General features: G+C 56.2%; 1 protein-coding gene and 1 long non-coding RNA gene across 2 annotated transcripts in view; both read right to left on the minus strand.

Annotated features, from left to right (window-relative positions):
• NFATC1 (nuclear factor of activated T-cells, cytoplasmic, calcineurin-dependent 1) overlaps window positions 1–12,522 on the minus strand; it is a gene marked incomplete at both ends in the record, with an annotated part of 62,799 nt that extends 50,277 nt beyond the window's left edge. The window contains 3 exon segments of the mRNA NM_214161.1: window positions 2,117–2,997; window positions 3,000–3,214; window positions 12,327–12,522. Of these exon segments, the coding sequence (NP_999326.1) occupies window positions 2,117–2,997; window positions 3,000–3,214; window positions 12,327–12,423 (1,193 nt within the window).
• Window positions 14,656–17,395, minus strand: LOC110261559. The gene is made up of 2 exons (XR_002345813.1): window positions 17,297–17,395; window positions 14,656–15,093 (listed from the first exon to the last, which is right to left on the minus strand). It is a non-coding gene; the product is annotated as an uncharacterized LOC110261559 (long non-coding RNA).

Raw genomic sequence — 18,449 nt, forward strand, 5'->3', positions numbered from 1 at the left:
CGTGGGAAAAGCTGACCACAAGCCCTGGAGGATGGCCTCATGAGTTGTGTCTGTGTTTACCTGGGGGGCTGGGAGCACCACACTGCACTCCAGGCTCTGAGACAGGCTGTGAAATTGTTGCCAAGACACCCGTGCAAAGCCAGGGACGCAGCCCCACTTCCAGGCCTCGTACATGCAGAGAACAACCTGCAGAAATACCTGTGAGCCTGCAGGCTCCCACTGCCAAGGGGGTCTCAAGGGAAGAGGTCCTGGGGACTTGATAAAGCCACCTCATCTATCACTGGGTGTCACAGGCTGGAGTCCTAAACCCAGACCTCAGGAGGCCACCATGCTTGCATGTGGGGTTCTTACAGGGGCCATCAAGTTAAGGCAAGGACACCAGCTGCCCTGGTCCAAGGACTGGTGCCCTTGCAAACAGAGGACACGTGGACACAGAGGCAGATGACGTGAAGAGACATGGGAAAGGGTGGCATCTACAGCCACACAGAGGCCTTGGGAGCACCAAACACCAGCGCTGGATGGCGGACCCCAAGCCCCAGAAGTGTGAGGGATAAAGGTCTGCTGCCTAAGCTGTCCTGTCGGTGGTGTTTTGTCACAGCAGCTCCTGGAGACACAGGGTTTGCCTAAACTTGGGACTTCCTTACAGACCCTTATGCTAGAGTCACCTTCAGCCTCTAGTCACAACATCACACTGCCCTGGTGTGAGTTCATGAGATCTCATCACGGTCCGTGAAAATGACAGCGTGGGAATCTGTGTGCCTGAGAGGGTTTCCTCTCAAATGTTCTCTTATTTAAATAAAAGTGATAAAGAAAGTACAGCTTGCGTAAATAAGCAGTTCTTATGTTGTTAAATTCCTCCAAACGGACTTTTTAAAGGCACACATTTATGAATGAAATCCAGGTTTTAAGATGCATTTGTTTGGAGAGTCACTTTGACTTTAGCAGCTTTTGAAACTTTTATGTGGACACATCCTAAAGCCAGGCAAGAAAAATCACTGATAATTCTTGCTTTTTCTCTACTCTCGGCCCTTAAATATACCAGGAGAAAGGAAGCATTCAGTGCGAAACTGTCGTCTCTCATATTCATTCTTTGCCACAAACTCCCAAAAAGGTTTAGTCGTGTTCATTCAGCACCTAGAACTAAATTATCCACTTACAGCTCCAACCACATCATGCATTCTCATCCGCGGATAAAGAAGGTCTGAGCAGAATAACTTTACTGACCGGCATCCCTTTTGTTGCGGGGTGCGAGTGGGGAGACGGCGGCCCCACACCCGACTCCAGCCTCCAGAAGGGCCGCCAACACTAAGTGAACAGGAGAAACGGCATGAAGCCATGAGTACCCGACTCCATGGGCCAAGCAGGTGTGCCCGTCTCACGCCCCTTCCCGGGAGGCGGCCACAGCCCACGGCCCAGTGCACACCTCCCGGGAAGGCCGGATAAAACCCTGGAGCAGAAAGCGCTCTGCCGGGGTCATTAGTGGCCCACCTGTTGGAAAAGCTGTTCAGTTAAAAATAAAAACCCTGGGCTGAGTAAGTGGACCCAATGGAGCACCAGCAGCCCCAGTGCCGTTAAAAAGAAAAATCAACAGCCTGAGACACGGGTCCGGACGCGCTGGCGCTCCCCGCCAGGCAGCCGGCGAGTCTCCTGGGAGGAGGCGGCTGTGTTGTTTCCAAACGCCAGCGGGGCTGGTGCGGGGAGCGGGCTGGCTGCTCCAGGGAATTGCAGAGCCAGGCCCCATCTGTACCAACGCAGTGACAGCAATTAGGTGCGAGAAGGGGGTGGGTACGTGGGGGAGGCAAGAACACAAACAGCAGCGGTCGCCTGGTTCTACAGAAAACAAAGCAGAAACTGCACGTGTCTGTACACCCCTGTTAGGGGCTGGCTCCTGTCCCCAAAGTCCAGACCCCAGCACCTCAGAATGACTGCATCTGGGGAAGGGGCCTTTTAAAAAGAGGATCTGAGATGAGGTCCAGGTCAGGCCTCATGAGAGGTGGACAGAGGGGACACAGGCTGGGAAGGCAGAGCCAGGGTAGGGCTCCTAGGGACCCCAGGATGGGCAGCCAGGCCCTGGCCTCTAGGGAACTGGCCCACCCGGGACCGCTAACCAGCTCACCTGGCATAGGGCGTCGGGGACCGTGGCCTGGCCCACGGGTATGGGTGCTGCGGCACCGACAGGTACTGGTCGCAGAAGGCGCCCTTGCGGATGTGCTGGAAGGGCGGAAACTCCTCAGGTGGGAAGTCGGATGTGGGCGGCGTGGCCCCCAGGTCCTCGGCTGCCGGCTCCACCTTGAGCGCCAGTGAGGGTGAGTGGTCCAGGGCGGTCTTGCGGGCCTTGACGGGGACACCATCGCCCAGGTCCAGGCTGCTGTCGGTGCTCAGGGCATTGATGGCTGCCACGATGGCAGAGCTCGTGTACTGCGTGGTGTTGCCCAGCCAAGTGTCGTCGGTGACGCTGACCCTCGGCGAGCTGTGCGGGGAAGGTGTGGGCGAGGCATGCGGGGAGCAGGACAGTTGCCGGCCGTTGAGACCGTACTTCCTCTTGTTGCAGGGGGACGAGGGCCTGGACGTGCGGGCCCCCAACCAGCTCTCCTCGGTAACACTGGTGCGGGGCGAGGTGGACGGTGAGTGCCGCGGGGACCCCAGCAGGCTGCAGGCCCCCAGGCCACGGGGAAAGCCCTCCTCAGGGTCCGTGGTCTTGGGGGACACGCAGGGAGACTGCCACGGGGATGTCTGCGGGGACGCGTACGGGTATGAGAAGCTGGACTCGTAGGACGAGGCCTCGGAGTTGCAGCTACGGGACGACAGGCTGCTGGCTGGGCTCAGGCATGAGGGGTCTCGGTAGGCCTCCAGGTTGGGAAGACTCAAGGTGGCCGTGGACGGGGAGCGTCTGGGGTTGGGAAGAACGTCTTCCACAGCCACATCATGGAAGAACTGGCCGTTGTTGTGGTGCAGCCCCAGGTAGGATGTGATCTCAATGCGAGGGCTCTCCAGGGCGGGGCCCCGTTGGGCCTGACACCACCGGAGGGGAGGAAATAGCCCGAGGGCCCGCCGTCCACGGCGCCTGCGTACCCCGCAGGGTGACCTGCTGACCCAACAGCTGAGATCCCAGCAGCCGAGGCCTGCTGGTCGTGGCATGGAGCTGGCAGCGTGGGCGGTGCCGTGGGGAGGGGCAGAGCAGAACTGATGCCGGTGGTGGCATAACTGTAGCGTTCTGGAAGGAAAAAGGAGAAGGTGGATGAGGGGCTAGTCATGGAAAGTTCAGCCCTCAAACCTGGGGAGCCCGGATCAGTGTAGCCTGGCCCTAGACCCTGCAGCTCGTGCCACCTGGTGGAGGAGCAGCTGAGCATTGGCCTGGCCGACGGGGCCTCTGTACCACACAGCCTCACACTCAGACCTGCACCACTGCCCAACTGCCCTTCCCCCAAAGACTTACACCTCCGTCCCCTAACCTCCCTCTGCTCTTCACTCAAAACCTGCCTCAGAGTTCCCGTCATGGCTCAGTGGTTAACGAATCTGACTAGGAACCATGAGGTTGCGGGTTCGACCCCTGGCCTCACTCAGTGGGTTAAGGATCCGGCATTGCTGTGAGCTGTGGCATAGGTTGCAGACGCGGCTCAGATCCCGCATTGCTGTAGCTCTGGTGTAGGCCAGCAGCTATAGCTCTGATTAGACCCGTAGCCTGGGAACTTCCTTATGCTGCGAGTGCGGCCCTAGAAAAGACAAAAAAAAAAAAAAAGACCTGCCTTCCCAACCCAACGTATGGCCCCTACCCTGCGTGTCTTTCTCCTTAACACTCATCATGTCCACGTCATCTTTCACAAGGAGAAACTGAGTTCTGTGTGGGCAGGAACTTTTGCCTGCCTTGGTCTACTGGGGTTCACAGCTGACATGAAAGCTGAGCCCTGCACCCCACTTTGTTCACTGAATAGGTAGGTGGGTTTTGACCCTGGGACCTGGACACTTAAAAAGACATTTTAACAGACTGATCACCAGCTACAAAGAAAACATCTCAAAGACTGGATGAAAATATGGATTCTGGGGTCTCTCTCATGTAAATTCTAATTCTGGCTCATGACCTAAGAATCCTTCTTTAAAAAGAAACCAGGCAGGGAGTCCCCTGGTGGCCTAGTGGTTAGGACTTGGTGCCTTCACTGTTGCAGCGCAGGTTCAACCCCTGCCTGGTCTGGGAACTGAGATCCTACATCAAGCTGCTGCTCCCTGCAGCCAAAAAAAAAAAAAAAAAACAAAAATGGATGATATTGATGCACAGCCATATTCAAATCATTACATATTAATTACAGCCTCAGTTAAATATGTTTTAAAAATCATTATTAGCATAATTAGTAATTTTTAACAGGAAAGCCAGACTACTTCCATTTCAGATTTGAATAGACTTTATAACATGTTGGTAGCTCGTTACCGTATGCCTTGAGGTAAGTCTCCCAAGGCCTCTGAATAATGGAAGCTGCTCCTGGGAACCCTACACCCACCTCCTGGGTCAAGTGCACCAGCCTGGGGATATTTTACCCCAGGCCAGTGTGGCCCTTCCGCTGTGCTGTGCTTCAGAAACTCGCCTGGATGGACCCCAGAAAATCAAGGGCCTCCAAGTGCAGGTTCAAACTCCTTCGTGTTTACTAACAGAAACGGTCCAGCTCCCCAATTCCGCAAATCTATTTCCACTGTTGCTTATTTCAGAAATGCCAACCTCCCTCTGGTCACCCAGTCTCTTACAAGCCTTGCTATCAGGAAGTTCCGGCGTTTACACTCTAAATCCGCCACCTCCCGCCGCCGCCCCATTAAAACTCTGTTTGTTAGTCCCCAAATGGGCGGCCCACAGAGAGCCCTCAGGCCCTGCCCTCACCCCACTGCTGCAGGTGGGCGGGCTTTTGGAGCAAAAGCATCAGTGCTCCAGATGCTCAGAATCGGTACAGATCCTCAACAGCCCAGGGAGAGACTGAGCCGTGACAAGGAAGAGAAAACTAGACTCCAGCTGAGGAAACCAACAGCTCAGGTGGTGGGCTCACGCGTCCCCATGCAAACCTGCCTCACCCCCAAACCGCACCCATGCACAGGAGAGCGAGGGGCAGCCTCTGCCTCTGCAGGCCAGACCCCAAGGTCAAGCCCAGCCTGCCTGGGGACCAAGGCGTCCTCCGCCACACCAACACCCTCACAGGCTCACTGACACTTTTAACACGAAAACCATATTCGAGCATTAAAAATCAGATTACAATCTTTGAAAAAAATCAGACAGGAAGTTTATAACCCTAGAAAGGGACTTCCAGAACAGACCTCAAGATTTCTCAAGGAGGTGGCTCGGGGAGAGCAGGCCAGGCAGCCTAGGCCCCAGGAGAGCCCCACCACCATGCAGTGACCCTTGGGACAGGTGTGGACACCCCTGCCTTCAGCACTTCCCGCATCCAGGCAAGCAGGCACTGGGCTGGCTCCAGAGGCCCTCGTCCACAAAGCTGTGTGGACACAGAGGGTCGGGGCAGTGGGCAGATGGGGCCTCAGTGAGGGTCTGCCCACAAGACAGGACCCTCAGGGGCTGCACAGTGTCCACATGGAATCACCCTCCCCTCAGCCACTGTGGGACACGTCCTACATAGTAGTACTTTGAGCAGGTACGCCTCTGTGGAACCAAGGCCTCCTGGCCTCAGCATCAGTGTTACATTGATGACATCACAGGCTTTTTCATGGCTGGCCCAACACTCTCCACCCCGTTCTAACCAGAACCGCTGTTTAAAACACAGAAATCAGGAGTTCCCATCATGGCTCAGTGGTTAACGAATCTGACTAGGAACCATGAGGTTGCAGGTTAAGGATCTGGCATTGCCGTGAGCTATGGTGTAGATCACAGATGTGGCTCAGATCCTGAGTTGCTGTGGCTGTGGTGTAGGCCGGCAGCTATAGCTCCGATTAAACCCCTAGCCTGGGAACCTCCATATGCTGCGGGAGCAGCCCCAGAAAAGGCAAAAAGACAAACACAGAAAACAAAAAACAGGGATCCCAGCACCTGTGTGGCTTCAGGTAAGAAGTCAGGTACCAACCAGTGCAACCAGAGGCAGACTGCACTGGGGCATGTCCAGCATCAGCCTGTTGTTTAGATTTGAAGAGCACTGCGGGATCGCTAAGCCGTGTTACACGCATATGGGGTGGGAGCTCAGTGGTGACACTTTTTGACAAACAGCTTCGTCATGTGTGACTTGTCCCCACTCAGTGTAAATTAGAGACACTCGCCCACATCTTCCCAGCATCCAGGCATCTGGGAACCTGTGCTTCTTCAGACAGTTTCTGCTAACGCGGGTGCCAGCGCCACAACACAGGTGCCGGTGCCATCACACCCCTCTAGCATTCCTGCTACACCACAGCGAGGGTGGGGCTCCCCCCAGCCCCCCACCCCACACATGGGCACCACCTTTGCCAGTACCACAGTCACATGCGCACCCCTGGTCACCACAGGGACTCCCTGGCCCCTTCCCAGCCTGGATGCCGCTCTCTGGGACCCACTGACAAAGGCCCACAGTGCCTCGGATGAAGTGCCCAGGCTAGCAGCCATGTAGCATGAGCACCAGCGCCTCCTTCCACTCTGTCCACTAGGCGGCCGTGTCCAGGGGGCAGGGACCCCCAGAGAGAAGAGGCCCCAAGCCCCTGGGCAGAGTGACCATTTTCCAGGCCTGCACCCTCTCTCCCATGGCCACGTGTTTACAGCTCTTTTCCCAGTGCAAGGTGCAAAGATCATCCAGCATTTAAGAAGGAATGAATTTCATTACAAAGACAAGTCACCAGCTCCAGGCAAGATGCCCAGGCGTGAGGCTGGCGAGAAACACAGAAACTGTACCACAAAGCCCTGGCCAAGGTGTCTGTGGGCCCAATGAGCCTCCCAGGCCAACCCCCACCCAGCACCCGGAGGCTGGGGGGAACTTGGAGGGGGTTTAATGGTCAGATCCCCACACTTCCCGCCCAGCTAAGGAAAATGATGCAAACCTGTAATTTATTTTAAGAGACAGAGCTGATCCCACAGCTAAGCTACCATCTGTTGGCCGGAAGGTAATTCCAGGAATTTTAAAAAAATCCTAGCAATTAGCAGAGAGTCTTGGGGCTCCTCTACCTGCCCTCAGGACTCAGTCACCTCCCTTGGAGGTGGGGGGGTGGGGGGTGGTCCAAGAGTGCCTGGCCCTGAGGAAGAGACTGGGAAGGGGGCAGCACAGGGCCTGCTGACCCCCAGAACATTCTAAGAGGAGACTCTATTTAAACCAAAGTCTGTCGATAATCATGATTCCATGAGGAAAAGAAAAACAATGACTTTATTAAAACACAAAAAAAGACCCACATAAGCAGGAGTTTTCCTTAATTATATAAATTACGCAGTAAAAGCCTCAAATGCCTGAACTTCATTGTGAACACTCAGCCAGAGTCTGACAATAAAGTTCCCCTTTTGGGACAAAAACACATGCAGGCAGGGGCCAAGCCCAGAGCCGGTCACACTAGGCCTTCTGCCTGGGGGACGCTCTCTCCCACCTCCCTCCCAGCTTCCATTCCAGCTGGTTTTATTTCCCACCTAAACCATATTCAAATCTGAATATTTAACAATTCAAAGGGATTACATTTACACGGAATGAAAATCTTTTCAGTAACTTTCCTAACCATCCTGAGATGTTCAGGCTGATTCCTGTCATGTCAGGAGCCACTAAAGACCTCAGCACCCATTATAGTCACTTTCTGCCTGGGCCTCAGGAGCCTGGCTGCCTGCCAAGGAGGTTCATTAGCTCACAGCGCAGGTGGGCACCCAGAGGGAGTCGGAGCCGTGTTCATACAGTGGAAAGCCACGAAGGGGAAGCTCATCTCTGAGAACCACCCGCCTCCCTGCCCCCACCCACCCTAAGAGGCAGGTGCTGGCGCAGAGCTGGACGGACCAGTGTGGGAGTGGGTGCCTGGTAGCCAAGAGACAAGGTGATCCGCCCTTGCTAGTCAGGCACCCACCGCACACTCAACCCTCAGCACATCCAACAAGCCAGAGTTGTCACAAGGATCTTCTCTTCTTCAGAAAAATAATTTACTCTAGAACCATACAATGGTACTATTTCTGAGCAGCAGCCCAAAAAGCCTGTCTGTGTCCTTCCACTAAGGCCAACTGCGACTCTGCACAATCTGACTGCTCAGAACACCCTCACTGACGGCGGGAACCCGCCACCCTTCCTGGGCAGCAAGCTCCTGCACTGCCACTCTGTACCCACGGACGCCTGTCCACGCACGTTTCCTAACAGGAATCGTTGTGCCCTGCCTGCCCCTCCCATCTTCCCCAGGCTCTGAGAGGGAAACTCACAGCCACTTTTGTTTTTCATTTTAAGGAACATCCCCTTCAGCATTTGCTGGGGTTGAACCGCAGGACACAGAGCTAGAAATAGAACTGAAGAAGCCTGACGGCCAGGCCCAGCCTCCAAACGCCTGGCAGACCTCCCCGCAGGGCAACGGGCACGATGAGAGGGCGAGATTACAATTTCACAGGTAGTGGAAACAAAACAAAACAAAACCAAGCAAAACCAAAGACACTCAACTCCAGGACCTTTCTGTTGGGAGCTGTTTACTGAGCGAGGGCGGGAGGTAGCCCATGGGGAGTTGGGGGGGCAGCCAGGCAGGCCTGTGGTGACAGACAGACACAGCTTTGAGGGCAATGGTCACCCAGCCTTCTGCCAGGGAGAAGATTTCCAAAGGCAAACAGAAAGGTCTCACTGGGCAGCACACAAGCAGCCTGTCCTCACAAGGGCTTCCTGATGCCCAGCGCCCGCACCTCCTCTGGGCACAGGCCCCGACGGCCAGAATCTCAGTCTAGGTCACATTCATTCCCTGTTTTAAGGAATTAAAAACAGCCAGGCTGTCTGTTACCACCCGAGATCCTCCTCTGAAAAACACAATCCAGAACTAAAGTGCCCTCTGCTACTGAACTACCACTGTGGGAGCATCTCTGAAACTTGGGGGTGAATGGGAGATGCGGGGCTGCTCGTGTTCAAGACACAGCCACTTGTCCTAAAGGCAAAGGTGATGCCTCCTCGCCTCCCCAGGGAGGCAGCCTGTGCGTGTGGGGCAGGACCTCGCCCACCACAGGCTCTCCTGACCATCACCACGGCCGCTGCTGAAAAAAAAACTCCTCCAGATCTTCATTTTCTCCGAGGACATCTCCTTTCACTCCTGACCCAGGAAAGGCCACCCTGGATGGCAGTGAGGGACCTGCGTGGTGGAGGCCTGGGAGGTGGCCCACTGTGGGAGGAGACTCCAGGAGGCCCAGAGGCCGGGCCGGTTTCCTCCTGAGTTGCCACGGCGACAGTCCTGGCAGCCTGGGGCAGCCAAAATAACTTAGAAAACAGGAGCCCGGGGCGGGAAGCAGGGCCACGCCCGCCTCCCAGCTGACAGCAGAGCAGCTATTTCCTGAGTTTGGAGAGAAACTGCAGGCCTTGTAGGCTGCTCTCCAGAGGGGCCAGGCCAGGTGGAGACGGCAGGCATGGAGCAGGGCAGGTTATTCTAAAAATTCTCTTTTCTTTCTTCCAACAAATGGTGGCTGTCTATCTGCACCTGCTGAGCGCTTTGGAAATTAAGAATTCCAGGGCCTGGCTGCTCCCTTGAATGCTGGGGAGGAGCAAGAGGTGGCACAAGAGCAAGAGGTGGCACAAGAGCAAGAGGTGGCACAAGGGACAGGGTGACAGTTGAGAGGATGCCACTTGCAGACTCAGAAAGACTCGTGACCCCTGTGGTCAGGGCTGGCTGTGTCCTTTTGACAAAGCACCCATTCTGGGTTCAGTATAATCGCTAAAGCTCTGTTACCTCGCTTCACAATCGATCTCAGAATTAGTCATTCATTCATTTATTTATATCCAACCTCATTCCAGAAAGAATGTGAAGCCATTTCTGCCACCTATTAAGAGCTAAAGAATTTAATATAACAATGTAATCATTAACTGAATAATTAATAACTACAATGTAATGTAATAATTAATAAGAACAAGAAGTACTTTATTCATAATTGCCAAAACTCAGAAGCAACCAAGATATCCTTTGGTAAATGGATGGAAAAATAAGCCATGGTCCATCCAAACACGGGAATAGTATAGCGCTGGAGCCATCAAACCCTGAAAAGACACGGAGGAAACTTAAATGCACGCCACCAAGTGGAAAAGGCCTGTCTGAAGAGGCTGCCTACTATGTTATTCCAACTATAGGACATTCTGGAAAAAAAACAAAACTATGAACACAGAGAACAGACCAGTGGCATCAGGGGCTGCGGTGGGTGGTAAAAAGGACTCTTAGGACAGTGAGAATTCTCCATAGGAGACTGTTAATGGTGGATACCATCACTATGCAGTTGTCCAAACCCACAGAACACAGAACGTACAGCACGCACAGCACGCAGAGTGACGCTCACGTAAGCTAGACTCTGGGAGATGATGAGGTGTCCGTGCAGGTCACTGACTGTAACAAATGTCCCACCTGGTGGGGATGCTGATAGTGGGAGAGCCTGTGCCTGTCGGGGGAGAGGCACATGGGCAATCTCTGTACCTCCCTCTCACTTCTGCCGCGAATCTACAACTTCTCTAAGGAAAAACCAAAAAAGAATGCGTGTCTCAAAAAAAAAAAGAAAAAAAAAGTTAAAAGGAATGGTTTCTGTCAACTTCTTTCTAACACTACAACAAGGGGCTTCCCACCTCTCCCCAAGCTCCCTCCAGCTTCCGAGGCTTCCCGTTCCCCAAGCCTGGTGACTGCTGGGCCCAGGTGCCGGTGCCCCGGAGGCCTTCCCACAGGGGTAATGCCACTGTGATCCCTGGGAGCTTGGGTGGGGGCATAGAGTTGGCAAAGATGCTGAAAATGCACCTTGAGAAAGTCACTCAACTGGCGGTCGGGGAGCAGATATCCAGGAGACACAGGGAGGCCTTCCCCCCGCCTGGTCTGTCCCAGGCACAGAACCAGGCTGGCTGGCCTTGCAGGGTGGCAGTGCCCTGGAGGATCCAGGACGGGGGCTGATTCCACACAACGAAGAGGTCAGGAGTCAGTCACACGTCCCCCTCGCGCCTCTCTCAAAGACATTTGCTGAATGGACTGAAAAGGGGGCTGGATACCAAGGGAGAAAGTCTTTTGGTGTAAACAAGTCCGGAAGCCGGGATCTGCCACAGATAGCCAGTCCCGAGCAAGTGCAGAAGGCCTCCACTTCCGGCCCCAGATCTGTTCAGACAACTGCTTTTCTCTCCCACCCTCGCCACCATGGTCCCCACTGACCCAAAGGCCTGGAGACGCACAGCCAAGGAAGAGGAAAAGGAAGACACTGGGGGGGCACGGGTTCAGGCAGCCTTAGCCTGGTTGGAACATTTATTTTTTTATAAACAAGCAAGACATTACACTTTTAAAAGAAGGGCGGTGAATGATATGGAAAATATTATACAGTCACTGCAGAAACGGGCGCCTGCCGGTGCCAAGTGTGCTGGGCTCAGCTTCACCATTTCACCGCCACGTGGGGAGGGACAGAGAGAAGATCTTGAAGACAGAAACAGAAAGGAGGCCCACAAGGGACAGAAGAGACAGGTGTGGGGAGAGCCAGGCTGCAAGGAGGGGGCTCCTGGTCCCCTTCACTCACTCGGGGTGGCCGGTGGCCGCAGGCCCAGACTGAGTCTTCCGGTGAAAGTGGGGGTGATTGCTCAATGGTTCTTTCTTTTTCAAAAGCCTGCACCCTGGGGGGCCGGAGGAGTCCTTTATCTGTTGTTTGTTTAGGGGAACTTTTATTTTTTGACAGAGAAGAGAAAATTAAAGAAAGAACAGTGTGGCACCCTTGGGGGTCCAAGGTCTCAGAGGCTAGCTCCACTGTACCATCTCTTGATGGAGAGAGGCTTTGCCCTGAGGACACGGGGAGCAAGAGGGGGAAGTCTTGGGGGCCTCATGGGCCAGACACACTCTATCCTTTGGCTTGAGCAACACCCCACCCTAAAGAGAAGGCCCCTCCTGCGGGAATGTGGTCAGGACTCCGCTCTAGTGCAGCCCTGAGTCTTCCTACATGGCTGGGGGGGCCGACCCCAAGGGGGCCTCCCCCACCACTCCCACTCGCCCCTCAACCTGACCTGTTTTAATCCGGCGAAGGGTAGGGCGGTGGGGAGACTTTGGGCGCTGCCCCGACCCCGGGGCCGCGGACCTGGGTGCCGCGGAGGTGTGGGGACGGGAGAGGGGGTGCGCCCCGGGCAGAGGGGCAGGGGCCCGGCGCGCCTCCAGGCCGGCCCCTCCCCACCCGGAACCTACCCGCCCGACCCCCGCGCCCCCAGTCCCTGCGCCCCCGCCTCGCGCGGACCCACCTGCGGTGGCCCCGGCCGCGGCGGCGCCCTCGTCGCTCTGGTTAAACTCGAAGAGGAAATCAAAGTCGAACTCCTGGTCCTCCTCCAGCCCCGTCATGGTGGGTCGGGGTCGAGGGTCAGGAGGTCAGGGTCGGGGTCGGAGTCCGAGGTCAGGGGGCTAGGGTCGGGGTAGAGGGTTGGGATCCGAAACCTAGGGCAGGGGTCCCAGGTCAAGTTCAGGGTTGGATTCAGGGTCTTAAGTCTTGGCGGGGATCCGGTACCTGGTCCGGGTCCCGGGTCGGGCTCTGGGCTGGAGTCGGGTGAGCTCCGGAGTCTGGGCTCAGGGCGTGGTCGGGGTCCCGGGTTGGGTCAGGTTGGGGTCTAGTATGGGGGTCGGGGTAGAGATCCGGTATTGGGGTCAGAGTTCCGGGCAGGGGTCCCGGGCCAGGATCCCAGGTTGGGGTCCGGGATGGGGTCGGGGTCCCCGGCCAGGACCCCGGCGTGGGGTCGGGGTCAGGATCTGGGTTGAGGTCCGGTCGGGGTCCAGAGTCGGGTCCCCGGCCGCGGGCACCTGTGGTCGCGCCGCCCCGGGCTCGGCTGCGCCCTGCGCTCGGCCGCGCGTCCTCGGGTAACGTGACTCCCGCCCGCGCCCCTCCCCCCGGCCCTCCCCCGCCGCGCCCCTCCCCCCGCTGTTTCCGGGTTTACATAAACAAGCCGCTCGCCGGTCGCCGGCTTCCGAGTTTTAAATAAACTCTCCCCGCCAGCCCGAGCGCACGCCTCTCACTAGTGTCCCGGCTCTGGGCAAGCCCTTCCCACCCGCGCCCGGGGACCCCCAGGCGGCTCTTGGGGTCGACAGCCCCACTGCGAGCGAGACCCTAGAGTGCGCCCCGCCCCCTGAGTCTGCGCTGGGGTGGGGGGGATAGACGTGCGCCGGAGGCGGGGGCGTGGGGGGGGCACACGGAGTCTGGCCACTTCCGTCCGCCCCGGGGCCTGAGCGCCCCTGCGGCCCGAGCCGGGTGGGCAGGAGCTGGGGCAAGACAGCCGGCGGTCGACAACCCCCCTCCCCGCCTCCGGCAGACTCGCCCCGCTGGGAGCTCTTCGTGAAGCGCGCTGCCCCGACCCCGGTCCGGGGGAGGCGGGCTCGCTTGCCTCACCCGCAAACAGGCGCAAAGATCAATACCTGCGTCCCAATGAGCTGCTGACGCTGCCCCACTCCTACTGAAGGTGCCTAAAGGGGCCTCCTGCCGGCCAGGCCCCTTCTAGGAGCGGATCGGCCCGACTGGGCTGCTGCCTAGTTTGCAGCGCGCACGTCCTGCCGGAGCCCGGCAGCCTGGGCCCGGAGAGGAATTCCCTGGTAGCAGGGCTCGCTATCCAAGGAGCACTGGATTCCCCAACCAGCTGCAGAAGAGCAATGAACACAGAAAACACCGTTTTCCAGCCCCCACAGTTAAAGATGCCCAAAAGGGTCAGGAAAATGCGAGGCTCCTAAGAACCCACAACGCTGTCGCCTTTACATATGGAACCGGTGCTGCCGCTCACGCCTGGCCACGTGTACGCGCGGCCTTTTACTTGCAGTCTGGTGCCTAACTGGCAACCTCCTTTTTTGTAACGCGTTCTGTTTAGTCCTTCAACTTCCTGAAACACCGTACAAACGCCTGTGCGCACAGGTGGCCTGCCAGTCATCCGTGAGTGACTCCAAAGCTTTCACGAGTTGAGCGAAAATAGGAAGAGCGGGTGGGGGGTAAACCCAAGGCCAAGGCAGAGAGCAGCTCTGCAGCAAAGAAGGTATACAAGCCAGGCCCGGCTGAGCACCAGCCCTATCCATCTTCTTTCTCCTAGCTGTTTGTTCTAACTTCCCCAGGGTCTTGGCACCCCAGGAAACCAGTATCTGGATAGCAAGAGAATGATGGCCAAGGCCCCTGTGTGAAACCGAGGATCATGCAAGTAGGGGGAGTGGAGCAGGAAAGGAGGAGGGCCGCAGGAGTGTCCATTTTTGCAACTCTGCTGCTAATCAAAAGGTGTCCTCTGCTCTATCCTGCAGGCCCGCTGCCCCCCCCCCAACACACACACCCAGGGTATTGCTTTTTCCAGAAGCAGATATAACCTGTGAGCCACATGACCACCCCCCTAAAAAATTTTTTCCTCTCATGACCCTTTTCAAATGGCTGCTTTTCTCCAGTGATAAACTATAGTTCACTTTGGCCTGATTTAGTTTCTAATAATAGTTCTAACTTTGAGATGTATGTTGGAGGGCTGTTTTGTTTTAGTTTGCTTTTTTTGCTGACCTTCAGGCAAATGGAAGTTCTGTTTTCCGTTCAGAAGCCACAACATTTCATTTTCTCTCTCTCTCTTTTTTTTTTAACTTTAGCCACCTTCTCACCTCCACCAAAAATTTACACACAAATAACAGCCCTTATCATCTCTTAGACTAAAACTTCTCACTCAGCTGTTGTGTCTGGAGAAAGTGGGTTTACCCTTCTGGGGGCACCTGTGCTCCCCACGGTCAGAATTTAGGACTGCTTTATCCTAAGGCTGAGCTGGTCCCCACCTAGTTTCAGACCTGCAACCAAGGTAACCGGATAGGGTGGCCATTTTTTAACTGCTCCTCTTACCAGCATCCCCCAGTGCCTTTCATCTTGTAAATGGTTTGGAGCTATTTGCCAATTCAGCAGACACTCCTGTCTTGATGGAAATGTTTAGCTTGGCGCTTCCTCTCAGAGGCTGCGGGTGAGCACGGGGCACAGAGCTCCAGCACTGGGTGTGATAGAGCAGCAGGGCCTCTTCTAATCTGGATTAGGAAACAACGCTATGAAGTTAAGTGGCGGGAGAACAGGGCAGGCTTTGTTCTGCTCTCGAGAGCCCCGGGCACTCTGTGTGGAGCAACCTCTGAATGGGTGGGTGGGTGTACCTAAAAGGCCTGCATTTCTCTGCATTCCCCACGCGGAAAAACAGGCACAGGGCCTTTAGAGACAACAGTGCCTAAAGAGCTTTAGCCAGATGCTCTTTAAACTGGACGGGTGTGATGGAGAATCACTGAGGTTCTCAGATGGGCAACTAAAGCCCATGTGGGCTGCGGAGAAGGACAGACCCATGCCCCTAGCCCTCAGCAGGGCAGGCGTGGACCTGTAGGAAGGGCTCTGCCTCTCACGCCCTGCGCCTGCCTATATGAAGGGTTAGATCATGCTTTCTGGTTGGCCTAGTTTTGTAGTCCTTATAAAATGCACCAATATTTGTTTAGTCAAGGGGTCTCATTGCCACTGATGTGCTGTCTCTTAAGCAGAGGCACCTTCAAATGTATTTTCTTAGGAAACAAGACAAATAAACACCACCCCCATAGAGATCTTTTCCTCTTGTAAGAGAAAAAAAGATTTTTTAAATTGCAGACAGACCACCAACCGTTCAAGTTAAGAAATCTAAACTCTGAAAGACCCACATTTTTTAAAAGCAGTGATAAGAAACTTTGAAATAAGCATCCAAAGATTTAATATCAAAACCTCAGCAATTTTTAAAACTTTCCTAACAGTATGAGCTCGTCCTGTAAACATTCCCTGATTGTTTACATTTAAACATTTTCTAAGTTGGGATAAAATGGTAAGAAACATAAAGTACATCTTCCTCCCGTGATACGAAATACGTGGAAATAACATAAGACATCAGGGCACCGACCATACTGACCTTCTTATATTAAGTGTATGGTCTTGAGCTCATGTTTGCTAAAGATAAGGAAGTTCTCCAAGCTGGCAGTCTTTGAAAACTGCAGTGCTAATGCAAATGGAGCCATCATATTTAGTAGAATTGTGCAAAAGGCAGTAGCATTTAGTTTCTAGCACTCCCCAGAAGGAGGTCTGCCCTTATAAAATATAAGTACTCATTACAAACTGGTAAGCTTGGCAGTTTTCTTAAAAATAATTTAAATAAAATACTCAGCGCTGATAAGCCATTTGGAAAGGTATCTCCCGGTTTCCACCATGCATTTGCCATCATAATCCCTAACTGGGATGCTAATCACCCCTTTTCCAGGTTGCTTTCAGGCACCTTCAGGAACATGGTAGGTGTTCCAAGCTGCTTTGGTCACGGAGGCTGCTTTTTCTAAAGGCAGGGAGGCCAGACGATCTCGAGCACACTGCCGGTAGCCGCCTCGCCATCATCAGGCTTCAGGGCAGACACTTATGCCATCTTTGTAACTATAAACAAGTAGTTTGAAACTTGGCAGTCCCTTCGCAAACTGTCCTGAAACATTTTCTACGGTTGGAAGGCTTAAGTCTATAAGACTGCAAAATGCCTTGAATTACGGTCTGTGCCCGATGGCACCTTTGATCACTTTTATCTAGTCCTGCGGGTCGAGCCACTGGCGTGATGGCGCCACACAGAGCGGCTCCACAGCGGGAGGCGGTTCACGAGGCCAAGTTTTGGAGAGAATCTGCCACTGACTAAGTTCGTGGAGGGGCGCAGAACCCCCGCGCCTCATTGTGTGACTGGTCTTCGAAGCTCCAGGGCGGCCTTGACCCACTGGGGAAGAAACCAGACCCTCCTTCTTTCCTAAAGAACTCTCACTTCTCCCAAAATATCCTTCCTTTGTGGTTCTGACGGCCTAACCTCGCCCCGTGCCCAAACCGCCCGCATTTGAACTGAGTTTCGACAGCCGGATCCGCCGCGAGGCTGCACCAGCGAAGGCCAAGTGCGCGCACTCAGCGCTAGAGAAGAGGAGACACCTATTGGCAAGAAAGCGCGCTCGAAATCAGGGCTGCTCCGGGGAAACACCAGGGGGACACCGCTTCCCAATCTGTGCAGCGCGCCCGCCGCGCGCCGGGCCGCCCGCGCCCCTCCCTGCGCGCAGACCCTGAACTGGTCTGCTCGCCACTCCCTGGGCCAGGACCCCGCCAGGCGCGGGCCGGACGGGCGCGGACGCGGCGGGCGCCGGGCGCCAGGCTGAGAGCGCGGGGCTGGGGTCCTGGGGGCCACTCCGGGGGGCTGCGACGTCGCCGGCTTACCTTCCTCTGCCGACTTCATGGTGCCGCCGGCGGGCGGCGAGGGCCCCAAAGTTTCTCCGCTCCCGCAGACTGCAGCCGGAGGGCCGAGTGGAAACTTGGAAGGGACTGGAAAACTGGTACTTGGCATCCACGCGGCGGCGGCGGCGGCGGAGAGCAGGAGGAGCAGGAGGAGGAGCGGGAGGAACGGGCGCCTAGCGCCGCCGCCCGGGGTCGGGTCTCCCGAGAAAGGCCCCCTCTCCCCCGGCGGACGCGCTCCCGCCCCGGCTCAGCCTCGCGCACCCCAGAGAAATGTTGTGAGGGGCGTGTGCGCGCGTTGCAGGGCCGGGCTGCGGCCCCGGGACCCCAGCAGGGTGGCGGGTGGCGGGGGCTCGGAGGTGTGCGCCCGCGCCCGGGTCCCCGCGCCCGGCCGCCCGCCCCGGCGCGGTGACTGTGTCGACGAGTTCGGAGTCTCTAAGTCTCGCTCTGACGCAGGGCCGCGCTCTGCCTCCTGCCTTTTTAAAGCTGGAAAATACCTCCCCCGCCTCCCTGCCGGCCCGGCCGCTCCCGCGCCCCCTCCCTGCCGTGACATCACGCCCCCGCCCGCCGGAGCCGGCGCTGGGCCCGGGGGACTAGTCGCCGAGCGCCCGCCCCTCCCCGCGCTGGGCCGCCGCTCGCCCGGCCCGCAGGGCGCGAGGGGGGCTGAAGGGGCGCACGCGGTGTAGGCTGGGGGGCACCCCGCTCGCGGATCAGCCTGGACGCCTGGGTCCACGCGCCTGTCCTGAGAGAGTCACACGCTGCTTTAATGAGGGGGCGGGGAGGGGGGAGCAGGAGACGACAGGGTGCCGAGAGGGCCCTGCATGCTGAAGTCATTATGTAAAATCGCAGGCTTCCCCCGCTGTGGAAATTTGGAAAAGCGCTTCCACTGGCAGGCCCGAGAAAGGAAATTCCCATCCCGCTAAATTACTAACAGATTGCATGGCAGTCCCGGGACAGGAGTTATTGTCATTTTTATTCTGTAAATATCTGAGCGACCCAGATTGCCTGTTGCAGGGCTGGCTTGGGAGGAGGGGATCGCGGAGAACCACAGGACCCTCCCCGGTCTCCCAGCCGCAGGCCCTTGGCCGGCCCCAATGGGCCGGGGGCGTTTTGTGGGCGCGACTTCGGGGTGTCTGAC

Source organism: Sus scrofa, chromosome 1 (assembly GCF_000003025.6).
Source record: "Sus scrofa isolate TJ Tabasco breed Duroc chromosome 1, Sscrofa11.1, whole genome shotgun sequence".
Lineage (NCBI taxonomy): Eukaryota > Metazoa > Chordata > Mammalia > Artiodactyla > Suidae > Sus > Sus scrofa.